The following is a 19,572-nucleotide window of genomic DNA, read 5'->3' as shown; positions in this document are numbered from 1 at the left end:
ATATCTCAACAATATCGATAAAGAAAGTTTTCAGAGAAATCACAAAGCATGGCATGAATAATCTAATTGATAATCCGAAGCCATAAGCTAAAATAATAGGACGTAAAACTTCCCCCGGCAATCGATCATCTGGTAGTTTATTGAAGCCAAATAGAAAAGCATATTCTTTTCTGAATGAAACAACACTGAAGGTTTTAACTGGGGGTATGTATGAAAATAACTTTTACTGTAAATTGTACAAGAGGCAAAAAAGCGAAAGGAGTAAGGAGAAAAGCTGACTTAGGATGAGAAAGTTCTGTGCAGAAATATTGGTAGGCTTGGATTTTACCGCTATGTTCAGCCTGCTATTGTGAATGCCATAATGTTGGGTACGCTTGGATGTAAGCCCATTGAACTAGTACTACTTAAACTTCATACAAAAAGGCTTCATTGGGCTGGATCCGGAAACCGGCCCATTGGGCTGGACAGGTTTGTAAGTGAATTTGGGCCAGAGCTATCGGCCCAAAACACGATGTGTAAAACCTTGAGTTATCGGCCCAAATTACTTTCCCTATGGATTCTGAATGACGGTAGTAGACAATTGAACCAATTATCCATTCTTCTACACACGCCTGAAGATCACGCATGATACTACCTGCAGGGTGAAGCATCCAGAATCCCGTGAAACACTTACAGCGCGCGTGATCAGCTCGGCACATTGCACGGCGAGGAGAGGAGACGGCCGTGGCATTTCGACGAGCACCCTGCGTGTGTAGTGCGTCGTCGTCACTTCGTACCTCGACCCAGTACAGGTCCGGCACAGCGCGACGATGGCTGCTGGATCTGCCATTCAGCGTGCAGATTAATTCTAGCCTCCGCAGTTTGGGCGGAGATAAGGGTGTCCAGGGACCCAGTCAAGAAAAAGTTATAGCTATACTGATCTATTTTCACTACGTGTGCACCCTTCTCGATACAAATTTAGACACTTATATTAGCTTAAACTTGATATAAAGCAGAATAAATTAAACAAATGACGCCCCCTCCATCTCGCTCTAGCTCCGCCCCTGTGATCGAACATGGTGGCGCAGAGACACGTGCTTCGTAAGTTGCCGTGCCGACACGTGTGGCGGCGCAAATAATTCCTATCTCAAAATATAATAAATTATACTCTTTAAATTTATCTTATAATATAGATGGTTTTATAATCTTAAGACTATATTTTATTTTTTTCACCTATCATCTTTGGTTTATTCTCCTGATATCGCTATACGTGTTTCAGACAAATCGACAGATTTTTCGCTACATATTAATCGGATTTTGGATTGTTTAATATGCTTTGAGATTAGTGCATTTCTATGAGCCAAGATGGCCTCAACACTTGGGCAGAGGAAAAATTAACAATTTCATCATATTAGAGAGAGACAATTTTGTGAGTGGTGGATGTGTACTGGTAGAAGAATTAATCGGAAACATTTATATCGCAAGAAATTGACACTCCATAATTGATCCTTTTGACAATATCCGATGGCGTGCTCTAACCGCTCCCCCTCGCTGCTAACTAGGATCCGCTTTGTCCACGATACGACGGCTTGTGAAGGAATTCTCTCCTTCTCCATGGTTAGAATTCTTTCTGTCCTGGATTCTGTTCTGGAAATAATTCAGATTATGTGCAGTCCAATCTCTCTCCGGCGGTCAGATTCCGGTACGGAACGGCTTAATTATGCCTTGAGCCCGCCTTGAGTATATGTGTGACTTTGCTATTATTACAGAAAACTTCATTTCTATTTTCAGCCTTGCATTTTCGCTTATGTATAATGCTTATCCAAACCACTTATTACCAATTAAATATAAATTATAGGTAAAAATTTTATATACATATTCTTAGTGATTTAAAAGGAAATAGTGTAAAATAAGTTTCAATAAAAAAATCGTAAAATCAACTTTAAAATTAAGTTTTGAAATTTCAAATTTAACTTACAAGTATAAGTATAAATGAAAAGATGAGGTTGTTTGTAACCAACCGTACAACCAATAATATTAATAGAGAGAATCTATTCTATATCTCTAAGTTACTCAATTCAACGAAGAGCCATCAACTTTGTCTTCCTCTATGGCCACCGACTTTGTCAATTTTTTTCTACAATATCTCATTGGGTGGATATATTGCAAAAAAAAAAACAAAAAGGCTCTTCAGGATATACCTTACTTTACACAATTGATTCACCCACTTAAAGTATCGAAAAATATAAAACTTTTTACATAGCTGCCTTACATAATATAGAAATTTGTGTATATTTTAAGATTTTTAATTTGCATGTATTATTTTTTCAAAAATATAATTTAGTTTCTAATAGAATATTCTTGTATATATTGATGTTCTTTTATGTAAATCATCTTTCATATCCTACACAAAATTATTTTTCTAATCTTGCTATCTTTAGTGTACGCGGTTCCTCTTTTACATGCCACTTAAAATACTTTTTTAAAAGAAAATGTGGAAGAAAATCTTCAAATATACACACAAACTTATATATTGTGTAAGAAGGAGACACAAAAATTTTCATATATTTTTTTTAAACTTCTAATGAGCCAATCAACTATCAACTCTTGAATGGCTTGAAGGGCATTTTAGTCATTTTTGAAAAGTATTCAACCCAGTGGTATATTGTAGAAAAATTTGACAAAGTCGGTGATGTTATAGAGAGAAACAAAGTCGATGATAAATCGTTGAACTAGCATAAACTCAAAGGCATAGAGTAGATTTTTCTCATATTAATAATACATATTAGTTGTGTAATCCAGTAGTAATAATCGACCGATCGATGAAACCACTGGCTAGCGAGCAGGCACTAATATGAACGGTGCAACTCGATTAAAGTATGTATGATCTATCTATCCAGCATAAATTCACTTCACACCATCCTATCAAAATCCAAAAATATATGCCCGTCCAGAGTGATCTCGACCACGATCAATTGCACACCTCCAAGTATGCATGTGATGCGCCGACCTCTTTCATGCACAATCGCGAGCATTCTGAAGCACGTTTGAAAAATGTGATATATTTGAAATCAAAACGCACAGATTCTTGGTAGAGAATCTAGAGATCAGCGGCGCCGTGGTAGATAGAAATTCAGACATTCAGTTATACCAACAGGAATGTCTCCGGCTGCCTCGAATCGTTTGAACAAAAAATTTCTTTTGAACACAGTCGTTGAAAAATGTTCAAACTCAATCGAAGAACAGGAGGAGGAGGAGAATCAGGAATGGTTCTCTTCGCATGAAAGTTGAACAATTGACCACTAAATTAACTTGATAGAATCCTAACATCTAGCTAGAATGGTGTGAACATGCCGCCCTTATCTAGATGACAGATGTTTTTCTTCCAGTGGGAGAGGAACCTGATTCCCTTTGTTTAAAGATGCAGGGAAAAAAAAACATTGTCAGAAAGGGAGGCTATGACATGCCAAGTGTGTAGCTTTGCATCTCAATCAAAGTTTCGCTTTTGATTTCCTTCCTCCGGCCGCCCACGGTGAAGTGATGATGCAACACCGCAACACGAGGTCTCTTTCTTTTCTCCGATAAAAGTTGGATGGATATTAAGATTTTTTGGCACGCTTTTCAAACTGATAAATGATGTGTTTCGTGCGAAAACTTAATTTCTATATGAAAGTTGCTCTAAAATATCGTATTAATCTATTTTTTAAGTTTGTAATAATTAAAACTCAATCAATCATACGTTAATACCACCTCGTTTTACGTAAAAAAAACTTCATCTTCACCTTCATAATAAAAGAACAAAACTGACGAGAAGAGATCAGAAAACTTCCTCTTTTTTCTGTATGGCTGTGTTTAGTTCCTGAAGTTGGGGAGAAGTTTGGGAAAAATTAGTAATTTAGAAAAAAAGTTGGAAGTTTATGTGAGCCCTGTTTAGTTCCAAAGTTTTTTTTTCCAAACTTACAACTTTCCATCACATCAAACATTTCATACACACACAACTTTTCTATCATATCGTACCAATTTCAACCAAAATTCCAAACTTCAGTGTGAACTAAACACAGCCTAAGTAGAAAAGGTTGGATGTGATGTGATGTGATAAAAAGTTGGGAGTTTGGGGAAAGTTTGGTGTGAACAGTGGCTTCTTTTGATTCGCAATATCCACCGTCAACAGTGGCTTCTTTTGATTCGCTCACGAATAAACAACGATTTTTTGGTTAGCTCTGTCAAACCTGGTTGTTAGTTGTTGATAACTACTAGTACTAGTGTTTGCTTTAGCAGTTACAGTGCGCATAGGACATACAAGCAGCAAATCAGGCAAACAGATGTGTCAATCTCTGATGGCGCTGTAGGTGTGAGAAAGGCGACAGCGAGCACTTTCTCGGAAGGCTGATCTGGAAGAAACCAAGGCTCACAAGGAAGGTATTACTAGCTTGCATCGCACTGAAGAACCACTATATATAGGGGACTTGGGATTGTTCAGAGAAATTATCTCAAGACATACTTCTCTGGATCCATCTCTGTTCAATAGTGATTCATTCTCCACGAGAAGGAAGCTAGTCTCTGTACTACACCATGGAGAACAACAGCAACAACCAGCCGCCTCCAGGTCTCTCTCTCTCTCTCTAGAGATGCCTAATTATCTACAGCATAAAAGGCCTCTGTACTTAGATGTTGAAGTTAGTTGCATGTATCTTCAGATATATTAGGATTTAGCTAGGATAATTAATTTCTTACTGTTGCCTGGTTCGTTTTCTGACTGTGTGCAAATGAAATGAACAAAAAAAAAAAAACAGGGTACCCGACGGCAGCGGGAGCAGCTGAGCAAGGCGGGAAGAAATCGCGGCGAGGAAGCACCAAGTCTAGGGGAGACAAAGGCTTCATTGAAGGATGGTGAGTATAATCGATCGGTTAATTGTGGCTTCTTAAATTAATTTGCTGGAAATCATAGTATAATCCCCCCCCCCCCTGAGAGTCTGAAACCTAACCAAAATTTCTGCTCATCTTCTTCTTCTTCAGTATTGCTGCGCTGTGCTGCTGCTGGATCTGCGAGATGTGCTGCGACTAAGCCAGCACACATACGATTATACGTACATACAGAGTTAATACACAGCCAGTGGTATGTACGTGATGCGTGAGACGACGCTCGATCGCTGTGCTATATATGTACTGTGTGTATGTATCAGTGTATGATCATTAAAACCAGTTGTTTCTCACCGAGTTTGTTTTTTATCCGAGGGACTCGACCATCAGAATAACTGAAGAAATTACTATAGCTACGTGTGCCGTGTGATAGAAATTTTTCATGTATACTGCGTCTTGTGTTTGGTACGGCTTCGTGTGATTCATTCACTTAAATTATCACCTTTTGTGTTTTACTACCACTATTCCAGTGCAACATCGTCTTTTGTTTTTCTGATCGGGACTCGCAATCGGCATGCAGCTGATCAAGCTCTGGGGTGTTCTTTTCTAATTAAGATATACTACCTCCGTCTCAGAATATAATAACTTTTAGCTATTAATCTGGACATACAGTTATCTAGATTCATAGCTAAAAATACTTATATTTTGGGACGGAGGGAGTACATTTTAGTCCCATTTTCATTGACACGTTTTGTAAACTACTAAATAATAATATATCTCGTGTAAAATACTTTTATATAGAACTTACTTTAAAATACTAGATAAATAAATATTTTAAAAAAACTCAATTAACTATACTTTAATGGTTTCTTTCCATGTCCTAACTTCATCTTTGTCCTGGTTAAAAAACAAAAACCACATTTCAACGCAGGGCAAACCGATGAAAATATCTTGGAAATAGCTATAGCTATGATCTAACTATCGGACTCACGTACAGCTGAATTTGATCAACGGTTATAAACAGCTATAGTGTATATAAATATCCACTTCTTTAATTGATATATGGTTGCATTGTTTCTACAGATAAGTGAGTCGTACAACTGAGTGATTGTTAGTATAGCGATACTCAGATATCTCGTGGGCGTCCTGCGCGATTAATCGTACTTTGGGCTGCACGGCCTGCTTCCCTCCGGCGTGGCCCGTGAAATGCGCTCCCGTCGTGGATCCTATTGGCTACGGCCCACTACGCGTGTGGCGTAGCCTGGCCCAACCAGGCCTAGTCGCCGTACGCCGCGAGGTGATGCGATTGGGACGTAAAAAGAAAAAGAAAAAAAAAAGAAGCACGATTTCAATTCAACCGCGATTTGCCGTGACGTCCCAGTCGATTCAAATCGAGTCGACACCGAGACAGATATAAAAGCAACGTTACTCCCACGCTCCGCTCTGACGACCGCGTCGCTGTCCCCTGCTTCAAATCGTTATCGGTTAAAATTTAAATTTTGAACTTTAAATTTAAAGCTGATTTTAAGATTTTCTTATTAAAGTTTATTTTTCAGCTTTTGTTTTCAGATCGATAAGAACACGTATATAAAAGTTTTATTCATAAATTACTTTTATGTTGTTCCGCTTATTCGGTTATTCCGTGAATAAGCAAAATTATGACGCCGTAAGTCTGCTCTGCTTGACAAAGGGAAGGGATGTTGGTCAGCACTCAGCACCGATAAAAAGATGACTTGGTCGCACGCCCATTGCTTTTCAAAAAGAACAGGTCAAACACTGCAAGCGCGTCTGCTGCTGTGGCAACGAACACGACAGCAGCTTTGGCTCAAATCCACGGTAGCATCCACTATTCAGTGACGATAGCGATGTGTTTGCTACCCCCACATGACCTTAATTAAACACCAAATCAGCACACTTTTACACTGAATCCACAAGAGTAATGCTACCTTGATACTACAAATCGCATGGAAACACGGGATTCCGAAACCTCTGTTTTTTTTTTATTCATCGTTGGCTATCATAGGATAGAATCATGTGTTCTAATCCTCCATTTTCTATTCCTGTGTTCTGAATATCCAAACCTACAAAATATTCGGTTTTCTAATCCTTCATTTTTTTCACATGCAGCAACCTTATCATACTCATACGTTTTCTAATATTCCGGTGTTTTTTCTGTCATACGTTCCAAACGAGCTCTAAACATGCACTGAGGCCTGGTTTAGTTTCTCAATTTTTTTTTCTAAAAATATCGTATCGAATCTTTAAATATATGGAGCATTAATTACACAGTTAGGGGGAAAATCGCGAGACGAATCTTGTGAGCCTAATTAGTTCATGATTAGCAACAAGTGCTACAGTAACCCACATGTGCTAATGATATTTTAATTAGGCTCAAAAGATTTGTCTCGTGGTTTCTAGACGAGTTATGAAATTAGTTTTTTTATTTGTGTCTGAAAACTCCTTCCGACATCCAGTCAAACATCTGATGTGACACTAAATTTTTTTTCGCAAACTAAGGGCCCATTTGAATCATAGGAATGAAAAAACGGAGGAATAGGAAAAATATAGTATTCTGACAGAAATGAAAGTATAAAACATATGATTACAAAACACAAAAAAACATAGGAATGACCGTTTGATTGGACCACAGGAAAAATACAGGAATTTGAGAAGAGATAAAGACTCAAAGAATTTCTTCCATGAGATTCTACCTCTTGTTAAAAATCCTCCAAAACTTGTATGGGAAGAGGCATTCCATAGGAATTTCATTGGATTTTATAAGGTTCATTTCTTTGATTCAAAGGGCTCTGTAAGAAAAATTTCTATAGGAATAAAATCCTCTAAAATTCCTATGAATTTTCTTTGAATGGGAATCTCTAAACTCTTAGAAGGAAAAATGAAAAAAAAAACACACGCTCGAGGTAAGGAGGTTAGCCGTCGTGCTCACTGCCCGACCGAACCAAAAATCGGAGGCTTTGAGACTTGAGACAGCGACCCCGGCGCTTCCTCGGCCTCGGGCCGCGTCTCCATGGTCGACTTGACCTCTTCTTCCTCTTCCTCCTCCTCCTCCGCTTACTCCAATCCTTCTCTCCTCCCGCGACGCCGCTGCCCACTCACCATAGCCCCGACCTCCGCAGCCACCTGACGCGCGCTCGCTCGCTTCTTGGTGGTGTTCGGTTTGGCGCTGCTGCTGCTGCTATGCCGAGAACGGCGGCGGGGGTGGACGTGGAGGACCTCCTCGTCCGCGTCAAGAACGGCGCCGACGCCGAGCTCGCCGAGGTGGCGCGGGAGGTGGCGGCGCTCGCGGAGCAGGGGAGGCTCGGGGAGGACGACGACGAGGACGGGGTCCTGGTGCCGGCGCTGCTCGCGCGGCTCGCCGCCGCCGGGGGCGCGGAGGCCAGGGTCCGCGTCATGGCCGCGCTGCGGCGGCTCGCGCGCTGCGTTGGCTGCGAGAGCAAGGTGAGCACTTAGGATTGTCAAGTGTAGTCCCGCACGCTTTCTGTTCGATGATATGCCCATGCGGCAGCATTTTTGGTAACATCAGTGCTTTAGTGCATTTGGGGATTACCAAGCTGCATTCGGTGTCATTGTGCATCTTGTGAGGCACAGGTGTATCTTGGACTTGTCTCCATCATCTGGTGCACAATGCCGTGGAAGTTTAGACTCCTCGTACATCATTGTTCTTCTCGGAAAAGAAAAGTGAAATTTGTAATTTGTAAAATTTACTCACTTGGGTATCCAATTAAGGTCTCACACTGCCATGATGTTTACCTTGAAAACATTGCATGATACTCCTGATCAATAATTTGCAAGACTAAATGGAGGTATTCGAATTTGAATATGTAGAGGGTGTTATAGCATACACCTCATATCTTAAAAAAGGGAAAAAGATTACATCATACACCTTGTGTTCTGACAAGTATTTTTTGGTTGGCTATACTTAAATAACTATGATGGTATGGGTTATCAATTACCTTATGGTTCTTCCCAGTGGCAATTAATCCCCCATTCCCCCCTTTAGTTATTAGTTTCATTCATGTGATTGGATTTACTCCATGATTTTTCAGGAGAGGTTAGCAAGCATCGAGGCACTTTCAAGCATTGTTCGTTCCTTGTCTAGAGATGTTGACGAGACAAGGGAAGCAATTGCATTGCTATTGGATTTGTCAGACATCCCGCAAGTTCGGCAGAGGATTGGCAGGATTAAAGGCAGTATAGTAATGCTAGTCACATTAAGAAATGCACATGAACCAGGTACCCATGATGATGCAGAGAAATTGCTGCACATGTTGTCATCCAATCCGCAAAATGTGCTCCTGATGGCCGAGGCTGGTTATTTTCGACCATTGATACATTACCTGAAAGAAGGTAGTTTAATAAATCATATTGTTCTCCACGCTGACATTTTTTTTACAGATGTAAACGTAAGTTATAATCATATGCTCCATATAGTGAAAGATTTCAAGAACAGGCATTTTACGTTAAGGTGTACAACATTTGACCCTTTTGGTGCAACTAATTGTTTAGAAAATCTTCAGAATATGCACCTTTTAGACCTACCATAAAATTGAAGAGAATTTACTCAAAGTTTATAGAAGATAAAGAAAAGCGAAAACTGTAACAAATAGCAGCCCAAAAACAGCAATTAGAAAAGAAAAAAAAACTGCCTTTTGCACCACCATCTACCATCAGTAGTATATTCGTACTTCAGAGCTCTCTTCTGACAAACTACAACATAACTTTATGATCACTGTTGCAAATTTCTAAAACCCTGCTTGACGGGCAATATTTTCCTGTTAATTTGCAGGTTCTGATATGAACAAGATCCTAATGGCAACTGCTATTTCTAAAATGTTCCTCTCTGAGCCGATGAAATCTTCCCTTGGAGAAGATGGTGCAGTTGAGCCTCTAGTGGAAATGTTTAAATCCGGAAATCTTGAAGCCAAGCACTCGGCCCTAGGTGCCTTACTTAATCTCTCTAGCTCTCTACAAAATGCAGAAATTTTGATAAATTCTGGCATAACAGGACCACTGCTCCAACTTCTATTCTCTGTCACGTCAGTGTTAATGACCCTTAGAGAGCCAGCCTCAGCTATACTTGCAGCTATTGCACAATCTGAGCGTATCCTGCTTCATAAGGATGTAGCTCCTCAAATGCTCTCGCTTCTTAACTTATCGAGTCCAGTAATTCAACTTCACCTCCTAAGGGCCCTAAATAGTATTTCTGGGCACACAAATGCTAAAAGAGCTAGAGCTAAAATTAGACAAAATGGTGGAGTGCAACTCCTCCTGCCCTTCCTGACAGAAAAGAATATTGATATCAAAATTGCTGCTTTGAATTTTATTTCCAATCTGTCAAAAGATGCTTCACAGGAATTAGCTGAGCAGATTAGGGATACCCACCTTAATATTTTCGTGAAGATTATCTCTTCACCTACATCTGGAAATGAGAAGGCTGCAGCTATTGGTATCCTAAGCAACCTCCCAGTGACAGACAAGAAGATTACTGAGTTACTCACTGAAGCAAACTTGCTTCCTCTCCTGATATCCTTACTTGAGATAAACATCACAGCGCCATTGACACCATTGAGAACGTCTTTACTTGAGGGCATTGCTGGCGTGTTAATTCGGTTCACAGTCCCTTGGGATAAAAAATTACAAAGTTTAGCAGTTGGACATGGGGTGGTTCCTTGCCTTGTTAAGTTGCTTTCGGAAGGATCAATAAAAGCCAAGTCTAAAGCAGCAACATCCTTGGCTCAACTGTCACAGAATTCACTAGCATTACGTAAGACAAAATTGCCAAGGTGGCTTTGTGTTGCCCCATCAGCTGAAACTTACTGTTTAGTTCACAACTCCCAGTGCACTGTCAAAAGCACTTTCTGCTTAGTGAAAGCTGGTGCTGTCAGTCCTCTGATCCAAATCTTAGAAGATGACAATCGTGAAGCAGATGGTGCAGTATTGGAAGCACTAGCTACCCTTATGCAGGATGAGATTTGGGAAAACGGGAGCAAGGTGATAGAAAAGGCATCAGGTGTTCATGCTCTGCTGAGAATTGCTGAGGCAGGAAACTCAACTTCCCAGGAGAAGGCGATATGGATGCTTGAGAGGATCTTCCGGCTTGAAGCCCACAGAGAGCGTTATGGTGAAATCGCACAAGCTTTGCTCATTGATCTTGCTCAGAAAGGAGATCCTATCCTGAAACCAATGATTGGAAAGATACTTGCTCACCTTGAGCTACTTCAAACACAATCGAGCTACTTTTAAGCATGTTTGGGGTGCAACTGTCCATGCTGAAACTAGCAAAATGGCATGTGTAACTGGCCTTTTGCAAGTTATGCTGCGCAATGCATGTTGAGCATACGCTTGAATGATGTCTGATCCAGGTTTGCCAGGCAGTGATCTTCTCCACCAAATGTTACTGTGGACCAATTTGAAGAATGTTTCAACTGTGACATTGTACCTCCGGAAGAAGTGATTTTGTGGGGTTACAGACTTCCAGTTGTGGCTGTACAAATAGCAATCTAGCAGAGCAAAGGGTGATTGTGCATCGTGGACAGCAATCTTGTGTTGGTCTGTCATTTTTGTTAGTTCGTGGATTATATAGTGTTTAAAGGAGATAGATTGCAAGTTGTATAGTTAGTCATGTGCCATTTCTTCTTTTGTGTATAAAATGGTGATATGAATCAAAAAGAAAAAAAAAAAACAGTGATATATACTAGTACAATTGTTTTGTACAGCGAACTTGTTCAACATAGCAATAGATGAAGATCATTCTTTTTGAGAAATGATTCATGGTTTTTTTTACTTGTCAGCGTGCTGGGTCTCCAATGTATACCATACCAGTAAGATAATATTCCAGTTGACATATTTTTCACAGCAACCATATATGATATTGCATGTGGGTAATTATTTTAAGGGCAATACATGTGCGATGATTTCATGATCAAACTTCTTTGGTTAGACCTCTGTTTTTCTCCCACATAATCCCTTTATATATGGTACTCTTATGGTACTCTTTCCAAGCTAATCCTCTGGAAAGTACGGTAGTAGCATCCAAATGTGCAAATGTTGTAGCAGGAGCAGGGTCGGTCAAATCGTCCGCAGGTACATAAACCGCTTGGATCGAAGTTATAGATCCCTTTTTAGTAGAAGTAATTCTTTCTTGCAAAGAACCCATTTCTGTACTAAGAGTAGGTTGATAACCCACTGCAGAGGGCATTCTCCCTAATAAGGCAGATACCTCCGATCCTGCTTGAACAAAACGAAAGATATTATCGATGAATAGAAGCACGTCTTGCTTATTAACATCTCGGAAATATTCTGCCATAGTTAGGGCAGTCAAACCAACTCTCATACGAGCTCCTGGCGGTTGTCTCCCAAAATATAAGAACCTATTTTCCTAGGTTCTTATACTTCTGGCTACCGCAAATTCCACTAAAACAAATTCCACTATGAGTAGTAAGTGGCATACTGCTGGCTACTGCAAATTCCACTAAAACAAATTCTAGTGAAAATAACTCACTTATTTGTTCTTGTGCTGATTGAAATTTGAAATCAAGCAGTTTTTTTTTTAAAAAAAATATTGAATCGACGAATCCATTCATATATTTGTAGGGGCAGCGGATCTGGGGCTTCTGGGCCCCCGGCCAAGTGACGAGCAAAACCCACCCAAAAAAAAAATACAGCGGAGACGCGCGACGGCGGCGCAGTTCCCCGCTCCGCCGCTCCGTGCTCCGACCTCCGGCGACCCCGGGCACCGGCGAGTGGCCCCGACGGCCATCCAGCTTGTCAGCGTCGGTTCCTCTTCCTTCTACTCTCAAATTTTTAGTCTCTTATTATCAACAGGATTGACCTGTTCACTGTTCAGGGAGCCTGTTCTTATCGCATTATCCAGATTTTTCTTTTCAAAAAACATGAAATCATCACTGGATTTTGCTTTAATAACTTATTATTATCAGTTTGTTTGCGATTTGAACCAAACAAGTGTAACAAATCTTCGTATCGTTCACCCAAAATATCTCCTGGTTTTTCTCGTTTCCGTTTCGAATTAACAGAATTTTCACTACAGATTATTAGGCCTCGAAACCTACCTTCCACATCCACGCCATTCTTCTCCGCCTCCTCCTCCTCCTCCTCCTCCTCGGATCCCTCGCAATGGCGGCGCCGCCTCAGCCCGTGCCGGCGCCCGCGGCCGCGTCGCCGGAGGTGTTCCGGCTCGGGTTCATCGGCCCGGGTAACCTCGCGGAGAGCATCGCCCGCGGCGTGGCGGCGTCGGGCGTCCTCCCGGCCACCGCGATCCGCACCGCGCCACACCGCCGCCCCGAGCGCGCCGAGGCCTTCTCATCCATCGGAGCTCACATCTTGGAGACCAACGCGCAGGTATCCTGGGCTGCTTTGGATTGCCACCAATTCCCACTAATTTTGAGTACCTTCAGTTGTACTTGTATGTTTGATTCAAGCCAGTACCTGTTGGAAATCCTACCAAAATTTGAATCCTAGCAAACTCTACCCTACCAAATGTTCTTCTATGCCATTTTTTTTCTTATGGCATGTAATTCAGTTCATTATCCATCACATTAGACAGCAAGTAACTCTTCTCTTGTTATTATCTTGTGATAGGTAGTTGATGACAGTGACGTGATCGTCATCTCTGTGAAGCCGCAGATCGGTATGTTGCATCTTGTCCTGTTTTCTCATCTTTGTACAACATCTGTTTTTTCCTATGTTTTCAGATTTCAGTTTATTGTTTTCGGAAGGAAGCATATTTTTAAAGGCAAAATTAGGAGAACTAGTTAGATTTTAGTGTACCGCTGCTACTTCAGGTGTTTTCTGATGTTCTGGAGATGTAAATGCTTTAGGGGAAAAAGTCAGTGATCAATTTCACAAATGTTCTCAGGATATTTGCTAGTGATGTATGGGTAACGTTTGAGACTTTGAGTAGGTTTTGCATGCTTATGAGATTACCTCTGCATCAAATTGCAGTAAGGCAGGTACTGGTTGAGCTAAAACCCTTGCTGTCAGAAGAAAAGCTTCTGGTGTCCATTGCTGCTGGCATCAAGATGGAAGATCTGCAGGTGAATCTATATTTTTGTTTTACTCAATATCTTAACTCATGGCTTCTGGTGTGAAATATTGCTCTATCTACATTCCATGTAGAAGCAGCGAACTGTTGCACAATGCCTAATTGTGTGGATAACGTATGAGATAAAAACATCTTTATTCATGCCAGATCTTTTTTCCCTCAGTTGGAAACGTTCAGTTGTTCACAGTTTGGCCTATTTTCTTTTGATTGTAATTCCAGGGTTGGTCTGGTCATCGAAGATTTATTAGAGTAATGCCAAACACCCCTTCAGCTGTTGGACAAGCAGCATCAGGTAACATATATGACAATCATCCATTAACTTTCATATGCTTGTTTCATGTGTACTTTGTGATAGATTATGTGTTATGGTTGTCGGACTGAAAATCACATAATCTATTGGTAATCAACCTTTGTTGTAAAGTTATCAATCGACTAATATTGTGTGTCGATATCTCTTTCAGAATATCACTTTTTTTTAAGGAAGATATCACCTATTTTAGTGAACAACACTTTTATATAATCCTTCCAGGAGAAAAAAAGAACTACCATTATGTTAAGAGTTGGGTGGTAGAATTTTTTAAATGCAAATGCTCATACATTTAGTAATTGAAATCGTAGTTTATCTTCTCAAAGAACTGAGAATTAATCAATTGCTGATCTCGTTGTATCTGCTAGTGATGTGTTTGGGGGAGATGGCTACTGAGAATGATGAAAACCGTGTAAGAAGTTTATTCAGTGCCATTGGAAAAGTTTGGACAGCTGAAGAAAAATATTTTGATGCTGTAACTGGGCTAAGGTATGTGACTAATTTTACAGATCTTTTCTTGAAAAGCTTCACTGGAAACAATATGTTATGATTTTGAGAATAAACATGTATTCCCATCTATTTGAATACAGTGGTAGTGGCCCGGCTTATATTTTCTTAGCAATAGAGGCCATGGCTGATGGTGGAGTTGCTGCTGGTCTTCCTCGGGATCTTGCACTTGGTCTTGCATCTCAGACAGTGAGTGTTCCTTCCATAAAATATGTTGCGATATTGTTCTATGCTCTGGTCACATATTCTGTTGATCTATATAGGTTCTTGGTGCTGCAACCATGGTAAACAAGACTGGAAAACATCCGGGTCAGCTGAAGGATATGGTCACTTCCCCGGCAGGAACCACCATAACTGGGATACAAGAGCTTGAGAAGGGTGCATTCCGTGGGACGCTGATAAATGCCGTTGTTGCTGCTACAAAGCGTTGCCGTGAACTTTCTCAGAGTTAATCCTCTTGTTAGTTGTTAGTCCATTGGATGTGCGACTCTGCGCACGATTTCCCCTAGGGAAGAGGATGTGCGAATATTGATATTTAAACCTGATGAGGCTATCAGCAAATTTTGCTTGTAGTTTTATCCGAATAATTTGCTGCACTTTAGTGGCACGAAATCTGGATGATGTTAGATTGATACTTATTCTGGCAGCAGCTGTTTTTGATCGTTTTTGTTGGGATATTGGAGTTTTAAGGTATGGCAGGCTGCTTGACTGTCTGGAATGTCAAGAACTTCACAGAAAACATAAAAGACATAAGATGTAATTACGCTTACAGTTCTCAATCACTATATGTCGACTGTCAAACAACATTAGGCATAGTGTTCGACTGGGCATAGTGTTCGACGGAGATTAAATTGGGAAATTGAAATGTATGCCTTTTGCATGCAATATATACCCTACGATGCCGAAGCAGCCCTATATGAATTCCCAACAAACTGACAATCACACAACATTACCATACAGTTTTATTATATATACATGAATCTTGAATGCTTCGGCTATCAAATTGCGAGAATACCATCAAGCTATCAAATTCTCACATGTAATTGCGAGAATACCATCGATCTTCAGGAGACCATTTGTCTTCATACCTTCCGAGCGAGTACCCCACAGCAGGCATATCAGCAAGATGCAGAGGATCTGGTTCTATGCCATAGTCTGTCAGTGGTCGGTGCTCAAGAATCTTATCATGATCAATCACGAAATCTGGAATTTCAACTTCCCCCTTTCTGATGTCCCCCCAAAGATACTCCAGCCGACTAACATACTTGATTTTCCAATACAAACTGCAAGAAAAGCTTATGGAATTTTAGATTTCAACTAATATTAATACTGAAAGTCAGTACTGGAGACAGCAGATAAAAGAAAGGACACTGATTTAGCCTGCCTATCGATTTAAAACAGGTTTACTTATCACTACAATCACTACCGAACCTATGAGGTATTATAATATGCCACAGATTGGTATGTTGCATCTTGTCCTGTTTTCTCATCTTTGTACAAGATCTGTTTTTCCATATGTTTTCAGCTTTCAGCTTATCATTTTCTGAAGGAAGCATATTTTTAGAGGCAAAATTTGGAGAACTAGTGTACAGCTGCCACTTCAGGTGTTTTCTGATGTTCTGGAGATGTAAATGCTTTAGGAGGAAAAGTCAGTGATCTATTTCACAAATGTTCTCAAGATATTTGCTAGAGTAATGTATGGGTAACATTTGAGACTTTGAGTAGGTTTTGCATGGTTATGAGATTACTTGTGCATCAAATTGCAGTAAGGCAGGTTCTGGTAGAGCTAAAACCCTTGCTGTCAGAAAAAAAACTTCTGGTGTCCATTGCTAGCGGCATATTTTAGGTTTCAACTAATATCAATACCAAAATGTCAGTACCAGAGACTGCAGATAAAAGAAAGCACGCTGATTTACTAGCCTGCCTATCGATTTAAAACAGGTCTACTTACCACTACAATACCTAGTCTATGAGGTGCAACAATATGGTGGAGTTTAATCATTAATTTTTCTGCTGAATAAGATAGGGAAACAGCAAAACAGAAAATATTAGAGACAATACTGACCCTCCACTTAAAAAGAGCCTGCCAAGCGTGGCGATGGCCAACCTAGAGCGAAGCCCAGGATGCAAGAAGTATAAGATCTGCAGTCTCTCCTTGTATTCAGGTGGAAGATCTTCATAGACCCCCCTCAAGATTGACATACCAGGGTTGTTATCATCTGACTGCACAGTGCTGTGCATGTACAAAAGGCAGAATGGCCCCTCTGGCAATTCGGTGCGCAGCTTGTGAAGAACATACTTCTTCAGACGATCACCACCTATGACAGGAGCTGGAATTCGAAAAGCAGATGTTATGTTAGTGTTGACAATGAGAAAAGAGTAAGGGCCTAACACAAGAGCATTACAGCATCAGGTTTACTTCATGACAGTCGCAGCCGCACACTATATTCAAGAAATGAACATACAGCTGCTTGCTATTTCCAATATCGGTATAAAAAATGACCAGCAACCGCTCCAATACACCGCCAGGGCGCCAGGCACTAATGAAGGGCAGCAAAACGGAGATAAACGTTGTACCAACTAGGCAATTATCAAATGAATTATCTGACATTTAGTTAAGATCAATCAAACCATCCATTGATCGAGTGCTAGCAAACGAGCTCTGATATATTAATTCAAGGTCCAGCATTCAACAAATCTGTGTACCTCTCCCAAGTTCAACGTGTCCAAAACACTCAATTCGGTGCATCTACCGAACAGTGCAGGCGGATCAGAATCTAAATTTACTACACAATTGAGAAGGTCTATGAACTATCAATCTCCAGGATCCAATTTTTTTCCTGTTTAGTTCACATAATTCGCACCCACATAGATGATAGATACATCCAGAAGGGAACCACGATCCAATCTGATAAAGCCACAAAGGAAAGGAGAGGTGGGGAGAAGAGGGCGTTTGGCGCACCAGGGAAGAACCTGCCGACGACGCGGACGATGCGCCTCCCGGCCCTGTCGGTGCCCTGGACGCGGACGACCTGGAGCTCTTCGAGGTCGGAGAAGTCCTCGCCGTCGGCGGGCGCGGAGAGGTCGGGGAGGCAGTCGTGCCACTCCTCCCGGTCGGCCGGGTTGAGGAGCACGGCGCCGGCGTCGACCGCGAAGTCGGAGCCCAGCACCACCACGGAGAAGTCGCCGGTGCCCTGCGCGAGCGCCATGGCCGCCGCCGCCGCCGCACCTCACGCCGTCACGCGGTCGATCCCCGCGCCGGCCATCCACCACCTACCAAGACGAGACGATGGAGAAGGCGACTGTTTTATTTGGGCCTCCATTGGGCTCAACTAAGAGGACACCAAGGCCCATCTTGCCGGGCTTGCTGGGCTGCATGCTTCTCCTGGACCTTTCTGTCCCTTCTTTTTTGGAACAAGTCTATCTCGCCTCTCCCATCAACTGCTCCTTGATTAAACCGTCTCTCTACGTAAAATTGGGTATAAAGCATCTCCCATCTTTAATCCGGTGCACACTGACTTATTCAGTCGTTTGGGAAACGGTTTCTGCTAACATGACAAGTTGACTGCGATTGACTCGTTGAATCGGCAAGAGATCCACATGTTAGGGCATGTATAAAGGTAGAGTCCGATATGATTTCTTAATTAATACATATCACTTACAGATCATCCTCTTACAATATTTGAGGGGAGTACCTATACATCTTTCGAAAGATTTTTATGATCGTATCACACATATTTTTAATCTTTGGATTAAAATCCGATAGATATAATAAAAAGCAAAAAGCAATTAAGAAACACCATAATGGACACTAAATTACCATATCCTCAAGAAAAAGACCAAATCCAATACAAAATTTAAAATTTACATTCGAAGATTCAAAAATTACATTGTAACTTACAAAAGTTACAGTGTAAGTTTCATAAGTTACACTGTAACTTACAAGAAAATGCACTGTAAATTTGAGTGAGAAAATCGAGTGAGAGATAAGAAAAAAAAATCTTTCGAGTGAGCTATAGCAAAATTGATAATTGAGAACAGAAGACCTCTCTTAACAATTATTACACCAGAACACTATGGGCCTCCATTGGGCCCATCTAGAAGGACACGAAGGCCCATCCAGCCAGGCTTGCTGGGTTGCATGCTTCTCCTGGATCTTTTATACCCCTTGTTTTCCTCTTCCACGTTCTCTTCTAATTACAAAAAAATGTAGTTTTTTTTTCAAAACCAAAAAGAGGTCACAAAGGAATGAGATCTTTTACCTTTCTGAAGTGACCAATATGCAATTTTGACCACTTAATTCTAAATATCACATATTTGAAAACGTTGGACAGGTGTATCAGGAAAAGTTTCAGATATCCAAATATGATATCTGGAGTACTAGTATGAAGAACATGAAGAATAAGTAGAATCCACAGTGGCTGCAGGCTGCAGCTATGCGGTTACCTGAAGGAAGCAAACAGGTCCGTGAAAACGATAATCCAAAGGCGAATTTTTGAGGAAGGAACCATTCATCCTTGCCATTTGTCAAGAAAAGGAAAGGAGCATCTGATCCGAGCATCCGTCTTTGCTAGTAAAACGGCAACAGCTTTTGGCTCCAGGTGAACGATTCGATCGATCTTTTTTTTTTCTTCTTTAATGTTTGATAAGAGAGACTGATTAGATGGTGATTAATCTGTGAGGTGAAACCGACATTAACATCACGCGTGGTGCTACCAATTTCACCGTGGAAAGCAAAGCAGGGACGCTTTTGAGGTTGGAGCTCCCAACTTTGGCAGAAGTTTGGTGGAATTTGGAAACGCCACGCCACCGGCTGCCGATTCCGTGGAATTTCCGA

At 41.0% G+C, this 19,572-nt stretch overlaps 4 protein-coding genes across 5 annotated transcripts; 3 read left to right on the top strand and 1 right to left on the bottom strand.

Moving 5' to 3' along the window:
• The first annotated feature begins 4,466 nt into the window (after positions 1-4,466).
• Positions 4,467-5,393, top strand: LOC9266620 (protein CYSTEINE-RICH TRANSMEMBRANE MODULE 12). The gene is made up of 3 exons (XM_026022477.2): positions 4,467-4,585; positions 4,773-4,869; positions 4,996-5,393. Exons 1-3 carry the CDS (start codon positions 4,552-4,554, stop codon positions 5,042-5,044), a joined length of 180 nt encoding a protein of 59 aa, XP_025878262.1. The 5' UTR covers positions 4,467-4,551; the 3' UTR covers positions 5,045-5,393.
• Positions 5,394-7,791: 2,398 nt separating this feature from the next.
• On the top strand, positions 7,792-11,624 carry LOC4325756 (U-box domain-containing protein 43). The gene is made up of 3 exons (XM_015755264.3): positions 7,792-8,298; positions 8,907-9,207; positions 9,647-11,624. Exons 1-3 carry the CDS (start codon positions 8,038-8,040, stop codon positions 11,101-11,103), a joined length of 2,019 nt encoding a protein of 672 aa, XP_015610750.1. The 5' UTR covers positions 7,792-8,037; the 3' UTR covers positions 11,104-11,624.
• Positions 11,625-12,475: 851 nt separating this feature from the next.
• LOC4325755 (pyrroline-5-carboxylate reductase) lies at positions 12,476-15,373 on the top strand. 2 transcript variants are annotated; one of them, XM_015755311.3, is made up of 8 exons: positions 12,476-12,626; positions 12,908-13,218; positions 13,459-13,507; positions 13,822-13,913; positions 14,141-14,213; positions 14,597-14,717; positions 14,819-14,924; positions 14,999-15,373. In XM_015755311.3, exons 2-8 carry the CDS (start codon positions 12,994-12,996, stop codon positions 15,185-15,187), a joined length of 855 nt encoding a protein of 284 aa, XP_015610797.1. In that variant the 5' UTR covers positions 12,476-12,626; positions 12,908-12,993; the 3' UTR covers positions 15,188-15,373. The 2 variants fall into 2 exon arrangements, with proteins under 2 accessions (XP_015610797.1, XP_015610789.1); XM_015755303.3 differs by having other exon boundaries at positions 12,476-12,632.
• A 119-nt stretch (positions 15,374-15,492) lies between these two features.
• Positions 15,493-18,013, bottom strand: LOC4325839 (uncharacterized). The gene is made up of 3 exons (XM_015755322.2): positions 17,698-18,013; positions 16,801-17,065; positions 15,493-16,018 (listed from the first exon to the last, which is right to left on the bottom strand). Exons 1-3 carry the CDS (start codon positions 17,942-17,944, stop codon positions 15,769-15,771), a joined length of 762 nt encoding a protein of 253 aa, XP_015610808.1. The 5' UTR covers positions 17,945-18,013; the 3' UTR covers positions 15,493-15,768.
• Between the last annotated feature and the right edge of the window lie 1,559 nt (positions 18,014-19,572).

This window comes from Oryza sativa, chromosome 1 (assembly GCF_034140825.1).
Source record: "Oryza sativa Japonica Group chromosome 1, ASM3414082v1".
Taxonomy (NCBI): domain Eukaryota; kingdom Viridiplantae; phylum Streptophyta; class Magnoliopsida; order Poales; family Poaceae; genus Oryza; species Oryza sativa.
The sequence above is the reverse complement of the archived record's forward strand: the minus strand, read 5'-3'. Positions and strand labels throughout refer to the sequence as shown.

Bases quoted from the DNA above. Each gene is read 5' to 3' on its own strand.
- LOC4325839 (XM_015755322.2), bottom strand. From the start codon at position 17,944: ATGGCGCTCGCGCAGGGCACCGGCGACTTCTCCGTGGTGGTGCTGGGC. The intron at 17,066-17,697 runs GTGCGCCAAACG...TTCGAATTCCAG, and splicing joins CGTCGGCAGGTTCTTCCCTG to CTCCTGTCATAGGTGGTGAT. The intron at 16,019-16,800 runs GTCAGTATTGTC...CTTTTCTTGCAG, and splicing joins AGGCTCTTTTTAAGTGGAGG to TTTGTATTGGAAAATCAAGT.
- LOC4325755 (XM_015755311.3), top strand. From the start codon at position 12,994: ATGGCGGCGCCGCCTCAGCCCGTGCCGGCGCCCGCGGCCGCGTCGCCG. The intron at 14,214-14,596 runs GTAACATATATG...TGTATCTGCTAG, and splicing joins TGTTGGACAAGCAGCATCAG to TGATGTGTTTGGGGGAGATG. The intron at 14,925-14,998 runs GTGAGTGTTCCT...TGATCTATATAG, and splicing joins TTGGTCTTGCATCTCAGACA to GTTCTTGGTGCTGCAACCAT.
- LOC9266620 (XM_026022477.2), top strand. From the start codon at position 4,552: ATGGAGAACAACAGCAACAACCAGCCGCCTCCAG. The intron at 4,586-4,772 runs GTCTCTCTCTCT...AAAAAAAAACAG, and splicing joins CAACAACCAGCCGCCTCCAG to GGTACCCGACGGCAGCGGGA. The intron at 4,870-4,995 runs GTGAGTATAATC...CTTCTTCTTCAG, and splicing joins AAAGGCTTCATTGAAGGATG to TATTGCTGCGCTGTGCTGCT.
- LOC4325756 (XM_015755264.3), top strand. From the start codon at position 8,038: ATGCCGAGAACGGCGGCGGGGGTGGACGTGGAGGACCTCCTCGTCCGC. The intron at 8,299-8,906 runs GTGAGCACTTAG...ATGATTTTTCAG, and splicing joins GCGTTGGCTGCGAGAGCAAG to GAGAGGTTAGCAAGCATCGA. The intron at 9,208-9,646 runs GTAGTTTAATAA...GTTAATTTGCAG, and splicing joins GATACATTACCTGAAAGAAG to GTTCTGATATGAACAAGATC.